At 34.8% G+C, this 19809-nt stretch overlaps 1 protein-coding gene across 2 annotated transcripts in view; it reads right to left on the bottom strand.

Annotated features, from left to right (window-relative positions):
- BOLL (boule homolog, RNA binding protein) overlaps window positions 1–16141 on the bottom strand; it is a 50051-nt gene extending 33910 nt beyond the window's left edge. The window contains exons 1-6 of one of the 2 annotated variants that reach the window (XM_011369216.2): window positions 15546–16141; window positions 11754–11897; window positions 8386–8477; window positions 6453–6507; window positions 4541–4616; window positions 2491–2618 (exon numbers count right to left, since the gene is read on the bottom strand). In XM_011369216.2, coding sequence (XP_011367518.1) covers window positions 2491–2618; window positions 4541–4616; window positions 6453–6507; window positions 8386–8477; window positions 11754–11897; window positions 15546–15566 — 516 coding nt within the window. In that variant the 5' untranslated portion in view covers window positions 15567–16141. Of the gene's footprint in view, window positions 1–2490; window positions 2619–4540; window positions 4617–6452; window positions 6508–8385; window positions 8478–11753; window positions 11898–15545 lie in introns of those variants that run through there. The other variant, XM_011369217.1, reaches the window with a different exon arrangement.
- Between the last annotated feature and the right edge of the window lie 3668 nt (window positions 16142–19809).

The raw sequence follows: 19809 nt of genomic DNA, 5'->3' as shown, positions 1-19809 counted from the left end.
CCAGTCACAACCTATTAGGATATGTGATTTAAAAAATATATACCACTCATAAAAAGCAAAAAAAACTATAGGGTATCTCAGAATAAATCCAACAAAAGATGTGTCAAACATTTTTATGGAGAAAGAAAATTTTATTGATGGGTAGAAATAAAAGAAAACCGAAATAAGTATTTATGGAAAATTTAATATTCTTAAATGTCCCAAATTAATCTATATATTTAATGCAATTCTAATATAAACCCAACAAAGGCTTTTCGCACGACTGAACAAGCTGATTTATAAAATTTATATTTATAAAAGCAAAGACTTAAAGATGGATGACAGGCTCTTGAAGAACAAAGTATGAGGACTGCTCTATCAGATTTCATGACTCATTATAAAGCAATAAGAATTAAAACAGAATTGGGTAAGGCAAATAAACACATCAGTGGAATAGTGTAGAGAGCTTAAAAAGAGACCCACACACATGGAAACTTGGCATTTGATAGAGTATCCATTTCAAAATGGTGGAAAAGAATGGATTAGTTGATAAATATACTTTAGATTTAAGATTTAGAGGTGAAAACAGTAACACTACAGTATTTTTCAAATAAAATATAAATTATCTATATTCCTGTAATAAAGAATCTTTTAAAAAACAAAAAACTAAAAGTTGAAACCATAAAGGAGAACATTAATACATTTGTCAACATTAAAGCAAAAAACTTGTGTATGGCAAAAAAAAAAAAAAAAATCATAAAGTTCATGAACAAACTACAAACTAGAAGAAGATATTTACAAAATTTATATAATGAACTCAAGAAAAAGACAACCCCAATAGAAAAATGAACAAAGGATATGAAGAAGCAGCACACAGAAAAAACTGGAATGGCCAATAAATATATGAAAATATGCTTAATGTTACCAGTGATTTAAAATCTAGTAAACTAAAGGGTTGGCAGATGGAGAAATTGGAGCTCTTATAAACTGTTAGCTAAAATATAGCTATTTGGCAATATCTACTCAAAAGATGTGTATGCTCTAAAATGTGAAATTCTACTTCTACGTGTATACTGTAGCCTAGATCAAGGTGGGGGAACACAAAAATTTTCTTGTGGTACATGTGCATGAACTGGTTTAAGAGTATTAATTTTCAAATCTTAAATTTCATATGTACTTTCAGATTTGATCTGTGTATGATGGATTGTCAGTGTATGATGGATTCTTCTTTTCAAACTCCCCTTTTACAATTACCCTTTTCCATCACTATTAAATACATCCTTTCTCAATCTTTCTGGATCTTGCTATAATGCTTTGTTCTGGAACTTAAACACCAAAATGGTATCAAACAAATAGACAATTCAAGAAGGCAATGCCTTTGAGAAAAAGGAGAGAGCAAAGCAAAAAGTGTTTGTATAAGAAATATTAAAGGAGAGATGGTGTCTTATTTTATACAGTGAACAAAATAAATTACATGATGTTCAAAGGGATACATATTAACTTATTTATTTGAATTTAAAGTAAGAGTTTTAAAATAGAAACTTTTATTTGATTGACTAGTTTTATTTGGTTGACTACTTTTGTTCACTGAGTTATATAAAACATTCTTCTTTTTACCTTTCTTTAACTGAGATATAATTGGCATGTAACACTGTATTAGTTTCAGGTGTACAACATAATGATTAGATATGTATATATATATTTAAAAGGATCAATCACCACAATAAGTCTAGTTAACATCCATCACCCCCCATAAGACATTTTCCATTCTTAAATGAAATCTACTGCTACAAAGTTTTATAAAAGCATGTCTAATACAAATCTACAGTGTATAATATATCTACACTATTTAAAATTATGACAGATTTCAGATATCAACTTAAGAGTATTTATAATTTTTCAAAAAAATTTAGAAGACATACAAGCAAAAATCTTTGAAGATCACCATCCTAGAAAAACTCTCACACAATACATACAAGATCTGGATGTTCATTTTAGTCTTGATTGTAGAAAAAACTTAAAATGTCCCTCAATTAGGGTATATATACTAATACAATGGAATATAACATTTTAAAATAAATGAACTAGATAAGCTAGAATCAACATGGTTTAATCTCAAAAACATACTGTTGACTAGAAAAACCAGATTATTTACAGTGTTTAAAAACTGCCCAAAGCAATACTATATAATGTTTACGGATACCTACTTGTCATAAAAGCATATAAAATTAACAGGAAAGATATTCTAGTTGCCTCTGAGGAGAAAAAGAGGGTAAGAGAATGGGGGCAAGGAGACTTTACCTGAATTTATCATATTTTATTCTCTCCTTTAAAAAAAAAGTTAAATATGGCAAAATGTTAACATACTAAATTTAAGTGGTAGCTAAAAGGCTATATTATTTGTTCTTATATTATTTGTACTTGTCTGTGGTTGATGTATTTCAGAAATAAAATAAATATTAAAAAATTGATAGTAATAGATGGAAATCCTTCTAAAATGAAATTACTTACAGGCCAAGGTGGTGGGACGGAAGTTACCTCTGGAGTATGAAAATAAGCAACACCATTATGGTAAGTGTAAGGATATCCAGTTGAAGTTGTTAGATACATTGTCCCAGCTGCTGGCATTACACTGGAACCTAAAGCAAAGATAAAATGATACTTGAAATGTTTAGTTTAACTTTAAAAAATGTAATTTCTAAAATAAACACTGGGAAGGAGGGGGGAAGTGGGAGGTAGATGGGAGAAAATTTTTTAAAATAATTTCTTCAATTAAAAAAAAGTAATTAAGAAAAAGAAAAAAAGAAAAAATAAATACAATACAATAAAATAAAATAAACACCAGGAAATGTTTATCTTAACACACCTATATAGCTACAGTAAAAATTAAATGTTTTTTTTAAAAAATTCCATATGTTAAAGTATCTTTGAAGTATATATTTTTGAACTTATTATCTTAGAGCTTTTATTAGCTTCAGGTGAATATAAGAAAAATAAAATTAATAAGGAATACTAAAAAAATCACCAATTCAGATTTAGTATCAGTAAAATAAAACACAAAGCTTAACAATTTAGATTATCAGCAGTCATTATTTTTACTAATATAAATTATATGTAATGTATTTATCTCAGGACTATAGACACTGTAGTAAAATTCCTAAGACTTTAGTAAGATCTTTTATCTATAAAAGGCCAAAGATGATGGAGGCAGTGAAGTTGGAGAAGATTCTACTTTCTTGAAGACATTTTGGTCCCACCTTACAAATTCTTTGGATCTACTATAAGCAAGTATTCTCTCATGTTACAACTCTCTTTTATTCTCTAGCCTACCTTTGCTACAACTACTGCTATTGCAAACATGACTATAAATCTTCATGTGGCTAGTTTTGGGTACCCATCTCTTTTCCCAGGCCAAGTTATGTATATTCCTTCTCCCCATCCTCCTCAAAAATATTATTATTTTTTGTCAAGAGAAGACTTTAAAAACTTATATAAAACAAGTTATTAGATTAAGTACTTGACCAGCAAGGTTATATAAATGACTGGAACTGGCAACCCTCCTTCTATTATACCAGTGCTTCTCAAAAGTTTACATTAGAATCACCTAGACAGCTTATTATACAAATTCCAAGATCCCATCTCCAAAGATTTTGATTTGTAAGTCTGAGATAGAGCCTCAGGATTTGCATTTTGACAGATCCCAAGTGAACTGTTGCTGGCTCATTCCACATTCAAGCAGTAATGGCCTATTACTTTAAGAAGCACTACTACTTCTCAGCTTTTATATTTTCAATGCATTTCATCTAGCATTGTTATTGCTTATTTTAGTGGTTCTTGATTTGATCCTTCGAGAATCTGATGAAAGACATGGACCCTTTTCTCAGAAATATATGAATTCAAAAAAAATGTTGCATGCAATTCAGGAGGTTCATGGATTTCCCTCCCTACCAAAGATCATCGAGGAACCACAATTTTATCTGTTAAATAAATAAATTTTGAATGAGTACAAAGCATTGAACTAGACCCTGGTGATAAAGTAAAAAAAAAAAAAAAAGAACAAAAATGGGACATGCCACGGTCTCTATCTCTGTAGAAGTTAGGTTCTGGTGGGGAAGATGGTCATTTGCTAATTACACAATTAATTAATTAAATATAGTTTTGATAAATACATGAAGAGGTAGTACAGGGTATTATATTGGGTAGTATAGAGTACTAGGCTGAATATTTCATATATACATGTGTTGTGTGTATATACATATACATATATACATCTATTTACGTATTATCAAGCATTTGTGAGGAAATGATGTTTGGGCTGAGCTTTAAAAAATAAATGGGATGGGAATGGGATGACAAATAGTATTCTAGGTAAAGGAAATAGTATATCATCTAATATATATTAATTTGTGATGAGAAGTATCCATTTGGCTACCAACTTTGCTAAAATAACTTTATTAAATTAAAGGAACCTGATATTTTAATGACATACGATAGAAAGTCTAATATTTAAAAAAAGAACCATGTAAAAATATTGGAAAATACATTAGTTGTCAATACATACGAGGGATCCCTACTTGTTGTTTTCTTATTGCTGGACCGATGTTTAGTTTCTTATCTTTATAATTAAGTTTTTCAGCCTAAAATAAGAAAAAGTATATTATTTTTTGGCACTATTATTTATAAAATCAATAAGGAAAACTGGTGAGAAACAATTTTTAAAATTCGGACTATAACATTCTTTGATAGTAGCAAGGCACAACAGAAAGTGATAAGTCTTTAGATTTAAACAAATCTGGGTCTGAATCTTGTTTCCAATGCTCTGATATTAATTCCTTATTGAGAATATAGTCAGTCTTCTATTTATGGAACTTTGGGAATCCACCTACTCATTAAAATTTATTCATAACCCCCAAATCAATACTCATGGCAATTTAGTGGTTATTAGTGGACATGAACAGAGAGGTGAAAAATTTGAGTTGCCTGATGCACATGCTCCTAGCTGAAGTCAAACAGGTGACACTGTCTTCTTGTTTCAGCTTTTATACCCTAAACAAGTCTTTTTTGCTTTTCATACTGTCATGTTTTTCACATTTTTGTGCCTTCAATTTTTGATATTGTATGAAATGCCAATATTTGGGAATTCTGCATGAGTAAATGAAGGACTATTTTCCAGACTGCCAGTGGGTAAAAGAACCATTCAGAGTGCAAGATGACCAACGGATTTTAAGGTAAAAGTACACGAAACGATCACTGACAAAATTTCAGATTGTACACTGCAACTAACTTTTAAAAACTACCAATAGTTGAACTTTGGTCCTGTATTAAAGAAGAAAATCCTCAGGATCTTACGGGCTATTGAACTCTATTTTTAAGCTGCAAGTCTGTGTGAAGTGAAATTTTCTTCACATCTCTGAACCAAAGCAACATACTGAAACACACTGAAGCAGATATGAGAAACCGGCTCTTTTCCATTAAGGCAGATATATAAGAACGCAAAACAGTGTAACTTGTTGTAAATTTCATTGTTTTAGAAAATATTTCTTCATTAAGAACAGGTTATTTGAATAAGCATGTAATGAGTTTATTGTTACTCTGAATTAATAAAAATGTTTAAAAAACTGGCCTTCAAGTATGTGTTGAAGTGCTGGCTAGCTGGCGTAAGATCGTTATATGTGTTAGATGAACTTAATTCAGGCATGAGTTATAGTGCTGTTGGCTATGAGTTCAATGTTAATGAATCAATAATATATATTAAATATGTCTTTAAATAGACACACACATATAACAAAGTTATGTATTGATTAGTTGATGAAATACTGTGAGCAGAAGGCTTGTGGGAACTTAGTCTTGCATTTCTTCTAGGAACGGCAGTTCAATATTTGCTAATTCAGTGTTCATGGTGACTTTATAGAACATTATTACTATAAATAAGGAGAACTGGGTGCATTTGATTTAATAATATACAATTCAAAATCTATTTTTTCTAAAAACATTAAATGTTATATTTGCCAAACTTAAAGTTATTACACTGAACTGCAGGCTACAGACATTTTCAATGAATGTTCTTAGTTTATTTAAAGTTTTTCATAGGAGCGAAATAATCTCAGATGATCTCACTCTAGAAATCCATATTTGCAGTGTTTTTCAGAAATTCAAAGTGATATTAACACTTCAGAAAAGATATATCCCCAAATTCTTAGCAAATAAAGTGAAAAAATGTATTATAACTTCACAACCATACCTCATGTAATGATTTGGAATTTGTTTTTCTATGAATTAAGTTTCTCTTTAATCTTTGTTTTTTATTAATTCAAAGTTTTGGAAAACAATGTCAATCTTAAAATGCAAATACTTTAATTTTTTTTTAGCAATTGATCACTGTACTAGAACCCTACTTTAAAAATAAATACCTCAAAGGATTAGTTTCAAAGAAAGAAGTTCCAAAAATAGTTAAATACATTAAAAGATCTTACCTCTTGTAAAATTTTCTGTGCATCTTCTTGTGTTTCAAAAGTGATGAAACCATACCTAAATAAATGCATTAATTATTTTCTTAAAACATTACTTTAAGAGTCATATTAAGATTTCAAAAAATTTTGTTTTTTAAGAATGTGTCACTATAGCAGTGAGCATTTTTCTATGGTGCACTAGCATGCAAAATTTCAGAGAATTATTCTCAGCTTAACACTGTTACTTCCTCTTAGAGTCAGGGGAGTAAAAGAAAAACAAAAACAAAAACCCAAGAATCTTGCAACAGTTTCAGACCTGAGCTGTATATAAGGCAGAAAAGCATAAGAGATTCATGTTCTGTCTTACAAATTAGAATGCAATTAATTTCAGTCTAGAGCAATAATCTCTTTTTAAAAATAATAGAAGTTTGGCTTAAGTAGGACTTAAGCTAAGTAGAAAAAACTTTAAAAAATTAAAAAATTTCAGCACAATAAAAATTTTTATATTGGGAAATGAGTATACGAATGTATTATTTACTATTATGAGCACATATAAACTAACAATTAGTTATTAATAAATTTCTCAAATTCAATTAAAAATATGTACAACCCAGACTTTATATCTATTTTTCACTTATAATTGTTACCATCAGAGTATACTTTATAAAATGTTCAAGATTCTAATATATGATATATGCTGATATATGCCATGTCCAAAAAAAGCAAAATAGGTAGACAAAAAGAAACAAAAAAAATAAAAAGCATATCCTCTCACAACATAATTTCTATTTAGATAACTTAAGGAAACTCTTTTGAGTAGTACTAATATCTTGAATATTTAATTCATAATTATTGTATTATATATAAAGTTTCTTTTTCTAACAAAGGAATTTCTCTTTTTCTGTTGGCCCAAACATTAAACAAGGGTTAAGGAGCTATTTTTACACTAAATTTTTTGGTAGAACACATACACCACCCAGTGGAAAAAGCATAAAATACAGTTTATATTTCTATGTGTGCTTTCCAATGATAAAAAGTGAACATTACCAAAATACTGCATATTCTATGAGTCAAACAAAAGAGGTACAATCTTTCTTTATCCTAATACTGTTCATCAGTCTAAGGAAGTTATCTTATCTGTTTAAAAATAACCTCTCTGCAGGATCCCATCTCTTCTAAAGTACCTATCTGTTATATGTTGTTTCCCACCAATATAATTTCCTATCCACCTCATTAGTTCCTTCTCTTATGCCTATAAATATGTATGTCTTGCTTCTCTTTAAGAAAACAAATACAATATTTAATTGATCTCCACTGCTTTACCCATTTTCTTTAACTTTGCTGTCAAACTTCTTAAGGGAGTACACTATGTAAACTACCATATTCTTCTCTGAAATTTGGCTTTTGCATAAACCAATCCACTGAAACAGCTCTAAGGTCATTAGACATTTCTAGAAAAATCCTATTGCTTTCGTCTCAATTTCCATTCTCCTTGACTCAACAATTAAAAATAATTCTTGAGTTATATTTCTTAGATTAGTCCCCTAATTAGGTCTCTGAGGCACAATTTACAGACATTCTTTTGTATCAGCTTTTTTCAAATAAAGCTCTCTTTAGTTAAAGTAGGTATACAATTCAATAAGTATCTGATTCCTTCAGCTTCTAGTTCTTAACTACTGGACATTACCTACTCAATATTGCTATCTAACACTGAATGGTCTCTTAGCCCAACTTCCCAACAAATTAAAGAATACTAAAGTTTCCCCCTCCCTCCAAAACCACACACACACACACACACACACACACACACACACACAGATCAAAACACAGGAGGAAAGAAGAGAGCATGAAATTATCTTTTAAAAAATGCAACCAAACTAAGTTAGCATACAAAACTCAGTAAACCCACCCCCAAATACAATTGTTAATTCTATGGACTATCTATAGTTATACTAACCCTTTGGACACTCCAGCTCTGTCATTTACAATCTTCACTTCTTTTACAGACCCATACTGGGAAAAAAATTTTCTTAAATCATTTTCATTTGTCTAATGGCATAAAAAAACAAAAAACATTTTTTTAATTGATAAGAGACGAAACTCATGCTTCTTTTGGAGATAGAAAAGGTTATAAATAAATAAGAATAAGAATATGAAAATAAGAATACCTCTTATCATAAAACAATGCATGAAACCACTGTTATTAAAATCAATATATGTAAATACTTTGCTTTTTGCAGTTTAACACTAAAAAATTCTAAGCTGAATTATTTTAAAACTACAAAGAAAGCTCACTATTTAAAGGTATTCTTGTCCTCTAGTTGGCCAGTTTTCAAAAGAAATAATTTGAATTACGCATGGCTATTGTTATAATAAGGGCATATAGGTATACCCCACTCTGAAAGTTCACCTTATACCACTTTGCTTTTATGAAAGACATACATTAGTACCTGTTTTAGCTAACTGCAAGAAATATGAAGAGGATTTTCAGTTTTATGCAAAAAAGGTGATAAGTGAAATTAGCATTCAGCATTTGTTTTGCAGCGAGCTGTTATATAGGCAACGCGCAATCGAGCAAAGAGTGTGACACTGCCAAGCTCCTTCCCCCAAAACTGAACTCAGCATCTCAGCATTAAGCCCCTATAGCTTTGAACTGCATCTGTGAGAGTCTGTGCTTTATCTCAATTTATTTTGTGCATCACCTAGCAAGATGTCCTAAGGTATCGGAAAAGTCTAAGAGAGCTTGTAAGGGTGTTATGCTTAGCATAAAACTGGATGTACTTAAACATATTTGGTATGATTTGGTAGGTTATTTTTTTGGGTCTAGGAATGCCCCACAAATTTTCTATGCATAAATGCTTCTTTGCCTTAAAACATTTTGGTCGACAAAGTTTCACAGAAATGCTCTACTTTGAGAAAGCAGGGGGAAACCTGTATTACTAGAGAGGCCCACAGTCCTAGCAGTGGAACTCGGTTATGTTGGCTTACACCCATTACTATTTTAATCAGCATAGTATCCAGGAACAGTAAGGTCTTACATTTCCAAAAGTCCTTGAACTCAATTTGTGATAACAATGAAGTGGCTATAAGATTTAAAATTTTTAGATACTTTACTGTATTCAACATATATTTCAGCTAAACATAGACATTATGATATTCAAAATAAAAGTCTGAGTCATAATTTGAGTCATAATGTACCAGATGTCTACCAAAGATGGTTTCGGCATATTTGGTTTTAATTAAAATAGTCTCAGATTCATGTTACCTTTTCCTAGAGTATTCATACTAAATTCATTGCAATTTCATTTTCTGGTTCAGCTATAACTGTTTGCCTCCAAGAGGAACTTAAATATCCCTAGAAAACAATTTTCTTTATAAACAGAAAAAGACATGGCTGACAGCAGAGCTATGCTCTAGAGTTCCATTGCTACCTCACTACTTATATACATTATTGCTTTTTAGTTAATAATCTAAAGCCTGCTAAACAGGGTGGTCACAAACACTGAGTTAATCTAAGAACAGATGAATGTCTTTTATTTCAATAAATATAAAATGGAATCAACATCAGAATAAGGATTTCTATTAGATTTGAAAACAAATTAATTCAACTCATTCTCTGGTAAAGAATCACCAGCTCATTTTTGCAACTCTACTTCTTTGTTGAAAAGTTAAGGAGACAAAATCAAAATGACTCACTATTAAGAGACGGGCTGCAGGCTTCTATAAGGAAGAGTTTTAAAAAGTTTGAGACTGCTTTCTGCTACAGTGAACTATTTCATTGCTTGTATTTATTTATGGTTTTGGAGAAGGTGGTATAAGTATAAGGAAAGGAACTCTAGCAGTTACCCTAAAGCTATGACTACATTGTAACAATAGCCTCAAAGTTCATACTGTAGTTGAACAGTTTCAGTAACCTAGACTAACCTAGCCATAAAAATGTTTACATTTATTGATGATTTATTTAAAAATATACTAAGCTATTGTAATATAAATTCTGAACAAGGATACTCAACTTGAATATTTATGGTCAGTCATTAATATTTTCCATAAAAACAGAAAAGTTTTTTAAAATAAGCATTTTATAAAAAATCATTTTTCTTACTTGTTTTAGTGAACCAATCATATATTTGCTTAATATTCATTATTTTGACAAATACATTAAGTATAATATTTCTCTCGAGCAGGAAAAAATAATTCCATCCAACTTGTGAGACACTGATAACAGGGAAATAGTGAGTCAAATATCATACCCTAATGGGACAGGATTCTTTTCTGTATTAAGAAAGACAACTCTCCCTGTAATTTCCAATACATAATATGGAAACTTGGAAATCCTTCCATATATCCACTTGGAAGTAAGGGTCTATTCCATTTAAAATGTCCATTCATTCTTTTCTTGTAGGTGTTTACTACTATCTTCCACATAGGGATGCTGCAAAACATCTCACAGAGTATGCCTCTCTGAAATGGCTGATTACATTATTTAAATATATTACTGTTAAGATGCTTTATTTTGACAAGAACAAATTCTAAATTTGGTGATCAAATTCTAAATTAGTTAATAGCAATGTGCAAAAGAAATAAGTCTAGGAGATTACTCAGGAACCTGAGATAAAATTGGGATAAAGAAACAGAATTTCATAGGATTTGTGTATGTATGTGTGTTTTAAGTCTTCTTTTGTAAATTATAATTATTTGATATTTGGGCTATTGGAGCACTATGCAAGGAAGTATAATTAATGTGGTAGGATAAAATGAAGAGTATGGAGTTATGAGCCAGAAAATTAGGATTCTATTCTTTACTCTGACACTAAGGTACTAGGATTCTATAGACACATTAATGAGCCTCAATTTCATTGTGTGTGAAACTAAACAATTATATATGCTGTATATAACTTCCATTGTTTTTCTTATGTTATTTCAGTAAATCAATTAATTAATTTTTTATGGTGACATTGGTTAACAAAATCCAGTAAGTTTCAGCTGTACACTTTAACAGTAAAGCATATATATTTTTATACTGTGTGTTCACATCCCATAGTTAGATTTCTTTCTGTCACTACATATTTGACCCCTTTTATCCCATCTACCTCCCCTTCCCCCCATCCTCTACCCTCTGGTAACCACTAGTCTATAGTCCATGTCCATGAGTCTCAACTTCCATTGTTTTGAAAAGATTCTTATATTAAGATAATTTGAAACCTATTAATCATTGTGCAAAGAGCAAATGTTATTATTTTTATGGTTACATAAGGAAACAATTTCTGAGAAATAAAACAACTTCTAATGTAAAAAATACACAATTTTGCATGCATAAATAGGTACCTTAAAGTCAATTCCTCCTACAAAGATGCGATTAGGGATCACTGTTCCATATCTTGGGGCACTTGTTGGGTTATTCAAAGGCACAGGTGACACAGGATTAGGGGATGAAGATAATGAATCTGTTTGCGTCTGATTTGATGTTTGCTATGAAAGAAAATTAAAAAAAACTTTTTAGCACTTGATGAAGGCTGAAAACATGTATCTTTCAAAAAAGATGAGCCATTAAATAAAACAGAGTATTTTAGACTTTAATTTTATTTTAATATTATGAAGATTATAATTAAAGCTAATAACTTTTTGGGGCAACATAAAGAAAAGGAAATGTAGAATCCACTTCACTACAGAAAAATCTTAATTCTTAAGTATATTATTTAAATGTACTTATGTTAATTATTATTAAGTATATTATTTAAATATTATACATATTAAAGAGAAATATTAAACTCAAAACAAAGTTTGAGAAAGAGAAAAGCAGCCCTGGACTGCTAGGAGCTGGGCTGGCATAACCAACTAGGTTCTGGTGGTGTTAAAAGTTGGCTTAGAACTCACAGCTAAGCTGTGGCGTTCTCTTGTTAATAAAATACCAACATCAGGCAAGGCTACTTTGTGTTTGTGATGGATCAGGATAAAAACAAGACCACTCCATAATTATGGACATTGACAAAAACAAAAGCATTGTCCAAACCACAAAAGTGAACAAACATCCCTCTATCCTGGTTTAAATAAGTGACTGCTAGCTCCTTTATCAATCACAGCTTTAGCCTTGATCTATTTTTCTTGCCTACTGGATAAGAATTAACATATCAATCATAGAGTTATTTCCACATCCTGACAACATGCGTTTCAGAGTAAAGCCCTTCTTCCTTCAACCCTCTCTAAAAAATGTTTAACACAAGCCTAAATTCTAAAAGTTCTTTCTAAAACCATCCTACTGAGAGGCCCCACGGTGTATGTTCTTCCTAGCTGCAACAATTCAATAGACCCAACTTTATTAAACTACAGGCGTGTTCCCGGTGGTCTTTGGCCAAAGAACATCGACCATGCTGACATTCAAATTCACTGTTTTCTAGCTCTAACATCAAATTTTTAAATGCACTTGTCAGTGTGAAGATTGGATTGATTTCATATATATATGTGTGTGTGTGTGTGTGTGTGTATGACTCATAGGTATATATTTTTATACCAAAGAACTGAGTTCAGTACTTATTCATATGTTCACAATACTAAGTCAGGAGACCTAATTTAGATTTTAATAAACATATACTAACATGTAAGCCTTTGCACAATGGCAAGATAGTAGACTCTTAAGGTACATCCGAAAAAACAAGACTTGAGAATAGAATTTTTAAGAGAAACCAGTTCAAGAACTTGCTAATTACTTTCTGGGAACACTAAACAGACTTCTGAGGCAGTCTAATATACTAAAAAAGTGCTTCAAAAAGCTCGAAGTTCATAATTTCAATTCTCCAAGAAACAAATACATGAAAATGAATTTCCAACTTAGATAATGAAGTTGTTCTTTTTCACATTTGTTTTCCTTTCATTTCACTAGCCAATAAAACAATAATCTCTAAATTAATCTCCAAAATAGGTACAGAGAAATGACTAGGCCAGTGGCGACTATGGGGTTATAGGCTGAACCTTATGGGCTCTATTCTCTATCTAGTCTTACGGGGGAAAAAACACATGCTCTCTAATAAGGGAGTTCATAAAAACATCTATTAAGCCACAGAAAAGTCATCACATTTAATAATTGCTATGTTGTTTCCAATCAAAGAAATTTGGAATCCAATCTTAACAGCATCCTTTTTGTGCATTTGGAGGTTGTTTATAACTTTGGTCACTTTACTTGGACATAGTGCCCAGAATGGATCCTTCTGGGATGCTTAGTTTTATTTTTCAATTATAGATTTGTATTGCTAGAAATAATAAAACAGCTCTAGAAGATATAATCTTGTCTCTCTGCCTGTTTAGAGAGTGTATAAATTATCTATTTGTAAAATTTAAAAAAAAATCAGTCTTCATGAAATGTTCTTCTTAAAAAGAGTTCAATGGATAAACTCATTTGTTCTCAAATTTGTTTAAACAAAAGTCAAACCCATAATTTTTTTTCATTGAGAGAGGGATGACATGAACAGAAGTGAACAGAACAGAGTACTTTATTTCCAAACTTGAGAAACTAGTTAAATGATAACTGAGAAAAAAAAAATCAACTTTTTACATCCAATTCACTTCATTCTCCAGTTTCTAAGGTTCCTGCTCTACTGTGGTTTCCAACTGCTTTTTCTCAATACCCCTTACCACTTTCCAATGTACTATATAATTTATTTATGATGTTTATCTTTCCACTATAATATAATGTATTCACGAGGGAAGGAGTTTTGCCTGTTTTGTTCACTGTGGTATCTAAAGTAATGATGGTACATAGCAGGTATTCAATAAAGATTTGTTGAACAAATGAATAAACGAATGAATCATTTCTTCTTGCTCACGATACACCAATCAGTCTGTGGGCTAAAGAATACGCTATGAACAATAGCCTAGAAAAGATTTTAATGTTAGCAGTAACAAGGCTCAGGTAGAGGCAACACCTAAATTCCTTAGAGAAAGATTAGCGATGCACTGAGTCAAACGTGAAAGCCCCCAATTCCGCTGGCGATAATTTTGCAAACGTCTGAAAAGCATCTAGGTAGGTCCTGTTATTGTTAGAAGGGTTCTTAGTTTAGTAAACTTCCAGTACTAGAGAGTTTATTAAAAATTTCCTCCAAAGTATTGTTCCCTGACTGCCTCCACCCCTTCAGAATTAACCTTGAAATCTATCATCTACTTTGCCAACGAAGACAACAGGAAGAGGGCAGGCTAACCGTCGCAGTCACAGCTTCGATGCTCCTTCCCCTCCGAGGCCAGAAAGTCGAGGCGCTGGGGGAAATGGCCACGGAGACAACTTCCTCGGGTTCTCTCGGGTCATCGTGAACTTGGGCACTGACACGAGGATCCACCCCCTCCCCACCAAAGTGCGGGAGGGAAAAGAAGGCTAACCAGCGAGAAATTTTGCCCCACAAACCCGCCAGCAGCGGTGGCGGGAACCCTCAACGGCACCGACCCGGCGTCGGCCTCGTGGGCAGCTAACCCGAGGCCCTCGCGTCGCGTGCACTGATTGGCTGCTGGCGGGGCGCGGGGCGGGGTGGGACGGCACGTTGCCGCGGCCTCTCGGGCCTGCTCGGCCTTCTGCCCTTCCCCCTGCTCGGCCTTGATCGGCTCGGGAGTGCGTTCGGGCCGGAGTGTCCGGGTCCGGCCTGGGCCGCAGGGGCCCCACTCCCACGTCTCTCAGGCCTTCCGGCCCCCACAAACTAGTCAGGGAAAGGAAGCGTCAGTTGCCCTGACAACTTCTCGCAGTGGGTGGCTGGTATGAGTCCGGCTGGAGCGAGCGTCAAAGACACAGCCGGGCCCAGTTTCGGCGGGAAAGTTGTTTCTCAGTCCCGGATCCCGTCTGGTGCACAGGGCCCAGCCACGCGCCGCTTCCCGAACCCTCTCGGCCGTTCCCAAGGCCCCCCAATCTGCCTATACCTAGTCTAGGCCTGGTGGCCACATCTTTCCGACCCCACGACACAATCCGACGGGGCCTGCTGGCGGGCTGCTCTTCGATGTGGTCGATAGGGCACCCTGCCCACGTTTCTTCGCAACAAAATAGTGGGTGTTTGGGCTCCAGACCTCGCCCTTCTAAACCCTCGGGGACGGAGTCCACGCTGCTCCTTCTCCCCGCTACCCCGAGGCCATGACAGCTGTACTCACCGCCCCAGACTCGGTCTCCATCTTCCTCTATGCGCTTCAAAACCCGGGGAAAGGAACAGAAACCTAAAGTTTGAAAGCACCTTTGAACCGAAGTGGCAACACTGTTTCCCGACGGAGACTCCCCCTGGCGGCGGCGGTGGCAGCTGCAGGGGCGTAGTCTCGGACCCCGGGGCCTGAACGTCCACTCGGGCGGGTGGGGGTGGGAAGGGGCAGCCGACGACGCGGCGGGCGGGGGGCGGCGAGGCGGGAGGGCGCTGCAAGCTGGGGAGGGGCGCGGGCGGGCAGGCGGGTTTCGGCGGTAGCCTTTGGTCGCTGAGCTGGGCCGTCTTAAGGGCAGAGCGTGCAGCAAGTCGGGGCGGGCGTAGTATGTTTGGATCCAGGGCTCGGGTCTGGGGCGACTTTCGCCTGGTTTTGGACGGCTGGGGAGGAGAGAACGAAAGGTTATGCAAAGCTCCATGCACCGCACGCCTTTCTCTCTTCTCTCGTTTGGAGAAAAGTCGGCCTCTGGGACCGGTGGTTTTCGAGAGAGTGAGGTGACCTCAGGCTTTACTAAGGTGCAGGAAGCCGGTTGAGGGGGCGACGTTGGAAGGCCGGTGGTGCAAGGCAAGGAGTGCAGTTTGCAGAATGAGACTCTGACCCCTGGAGCCTGACGCGCCAAACTCGGGGGCTCGGGAGAAGCCGCGGACACCGCGTCGCACCTGTTGTTGCCGTCACTCATCCCAATGAGCGGGCGGGGCGGCGCGGGCGGCTTGGACAAAAGCGTCCGCGCAGTCCAGCCCTGCTTCCCGCGCCTGCCCCAGGCCGGCTCCCCGAGCGGCTCCCGCCCGCGGGATCCAGCAGAATACCGCCTGGCCGCGGCACAGCCTTGGGAGTCGGGGCTTGATGAAGCCACTCGCGCCGGGGAGAGGGTGAGACCTGTGCCACTTGGCTGGCTCTAGCTGCCGGTAGTCTTGGGATCGCCTTTGAAAGAAGACTGCTTTTTAAGAAATATTTCTAAAAGGTAGCTGAGAATTATATATGTATTGCCATATAACAACATATGTATATGTATATGGCAAATACATATATTTTATTTTTTACTTTTATTTTTTCATATATTTTTAAAGAGCAGCAATAATTGTTGAAAATTATGTAAGTAATAACTTTTGTACTCTATTGAGAAAGTTTGAGTTATTTTCAAGATAAAGGGTTAAAAAATAAGCAGTGTTTGGCTATTAATTTTAATCTGTTCAAAAATTAACTTCATATTATTTGTAAAAAATAAAATAGGGAACAGTTTTTGTTAATTGAATACAATTCAGCTAAAGCGTCCTAAAAGTCATTATACACTTCTGCATGCAATAATATAAGCTCATTTTCTCAAGTTTTAGTGTCTCTGGAAGCAGAATACAAACCTATTCAAATTAAAACATGTTCTAGAACAGAATAATTTTGCTGTTGAATGCCATTAGAACTGATCTTCTTTGGACATTTTTCCAGTAGTAATGATGGATTTGATAGGTATTACTATCCTTTTTCCCGTCTTTTTCTTCCTTTCCTTCCCTTCCCTTCCCTACCCTTCCCTTCCTTTCCCTTCTCTTCCCTCTCTTTTCTTTTCTTTTTTACTAATAATACTTATTTTCGAAGACTGTATTCACCACAGTAAGGTGTTCAGTCTGTGACACACAAATTAATCAACAAAATTTAGGAAACACTGACTTTAAGGTCTGTGTTGGGTGCTAGGAATATAGTATGGTATTTCCCTCTTCTGCTTCTAGCTCTTTTAATTATTAAACCAAAATGAGTTTGATTTTAAAATTTAGAGAAATTATGTATAATTATACAATTCTTTTTTTGTTTGTTTTTTTTATACTGGAAAACTATCAATTCAACTTACTAGACATTAGTTATTAAGTGCAGTACATAATGCTGTGTGCTATGGGAAATAAGAGGATTACACCTCTGTCCTTGAAATGTTTTTAACCTAGATGGAGAGAAAAGACTACTTAAAATAATGCTTATCAGCATTGGGCCTGGTTAGTACTTGGATGGGAGACCACCTAGGAATTCCAGGTGCTGTAGGTATTAAAAAAAATACTTATATCTAAAGATGCTTATAATAAATAAGATACAAGCCAAATAAGATAAGTGATATACGAACTATGATCAAAGATCTGTGGGAGCACAGAGGACAGCATGGTGAAGCCCAGTGTTCAGGGCTGGATAAGGCCACCATCAAGGCTGGAATGCTTGTCTGGGTGGGTAGGTGGGAGGAAAGGTATTGAGCCCCTGTCATGTACCCAGCACTGGCTTAGGCACATTCTTTTTAAAAATCTTAGTTATTTCTTTCTCTTTGGAAATCTAAGTCTTAGGTAAAAATGACTCATGTAGTCATATTGTTAGTAAGTGGTAGATGCAGTTTTCAAAACTTAGTTCCATTTTACTTCATTGCCCATGCACAGCGCACTCTGCATGTTACTCATACTATGATTAGGACTTAGAATTTTATTCTGGAGACCTTTGCAAATAGAAGGCCATTGAAGATTATTGAATTAGGAAGTTACATAATCAGAGCCAAAATTTAGAAATATTCTTAGACCAAAGAATAATTTTCAAGGGGCTGGAAATAGAGAATTGAATTTGGAGGATACTTCTCTAGTGAAATGCAATGGGGACCTAAGCAAAAGCTGCAGCAGTGAGAATAAAATAACTGAGAAAGGGTTAAGGAAAACTGGAGGGGGACCTGAGACTTTTGGGCCTGGGCGATGAGGGAGAAGGATTGGTGAAGATCATTCAGAAATCTCAAGTTTTGGATACTAGAGATATAAAAATACAGCACATAAAAACTGCAAACCTAAATGTCCCATTTTCTTATGATTTGTGCTAGCATTCCAATGTCTCATTTGTTTTCTTCACACAGTCTGTTCAGAGCATGGTTTATTCAGGGATTTACCTAAGCCTATCCTTGCTTGCCTTCCCTATACTGGCAGTTCTCTCATTCCTTCCTGTTTGAGTTTTCTAGCTACAGATTCCAATTCTTTTTTTTTTTTTACCACTTAAAAAAATTTTAATTAGTTTCAAGTATACAGTATGTTAGTTAGACATTTATATAGTTTATAAAGTGATCCCCCTAATTGTTCCTTCTCTCCTCTGGTTTTCCACCTAGCCATTTCATTAATGCTAACTGCATTCCCTATGCTGTGCTCCCCATCCCTGTGACCATCTATCAACTACTAATTCATACTTCTTTAATCTTTCACCTCTTTCTCCCAGCCTCCCAACACCCCCTCACCTCTGTCCATCACCATATTGTCCACTACATTTGTGAGTATGTCTGTTCTTTTTGTTCCTTAGATTCTGCATACAAGTGAAATCATATAATATTTATCTTTCTATGTCTGACCTATTTCACTTAGCATAATAACCTCTAGGTCTGTCTATGTCTTTGCAAATGGTAGGATTTCATTTTTTTTAATGGCCGAGTAATATTCCATTGTATATATGAACCATAACTTCTTTATCCAATTGTCTGTTGATGGGCATTTAGGTTGCTTCCATATTTTGGCTATTGTAAATTGTGCCGCCATGAATATTGGGGTGTATAGATCTTTATGAATTATTGGTTTGGTTTTCTATGGATAAATGCCCAGAAGTGCAATTGCTGGGTCAAAAGGTATATCCATTTTTAATTTTTTGAGAAACCTCCAGACTCTTTTCTGTAGCGGCTGTACCAATTTGCAATCCCACCAACAAATATATGAGGGTTGCCTTTTCTCGGCATCCTTGCTAATGCTTGTTCTTTGATTTATTGATGATAGCCATTCTGACAGGTGTGAGATGATATCTCATTGTGGTTTTAATTTGCATTTCTCTGATGATTAGTGACTATCTTTTCATATGTTTATTAGCCAACTGTATTTCCTTTTTGGAGAAGTATCTGTTCAGGTCTTCTGCCCATTGTTTAATTTGTTTGTTTTTTTGTTGTTGAGTTGTATGAGTTTATTATATATTTTGGATATTAACCTCTTATCAGATGAATCATTAGCAAATATCTTCTCCCAATCAGTCAGTTTCATTTTGTTGATAGTTTCTTTTGCTGTACAAAAACTTTTTAGTTTGATGTAATCCCATTTTTTAATTTTTTTCTTTTGTTTCCCTTGCCCGGGAAGATATATCCAAAAAGAAATTCCTGTTAGTAATATCAGAGAGTTTACTGCCTATGTTTTCTTCTAGAAGTTTTTTGGTGTTGGGTCTTACATTTAAAGCTTTGATCTATTTCGAGTCT

The sequence above is a fragment of the Pteropus vampyrus genome, unplaced genomic scaffold, assembly GCF_000151845.1.
Source record: "Pteropus vampyrus isolate Shadow unplaced genomic scaffold, Pvam_2.0 Scaffold146, whole genome shotgun sequence".
Lineage (NCBI taxonomy): Eukaryota > Metazoa > Chordata > Mammalia > Chiroptera > Pteropodidae > Pteropus > Pteropus vampyrus.
This window is presented reverse-complemented; position numbering and strand designations above follow the sequence as displayed.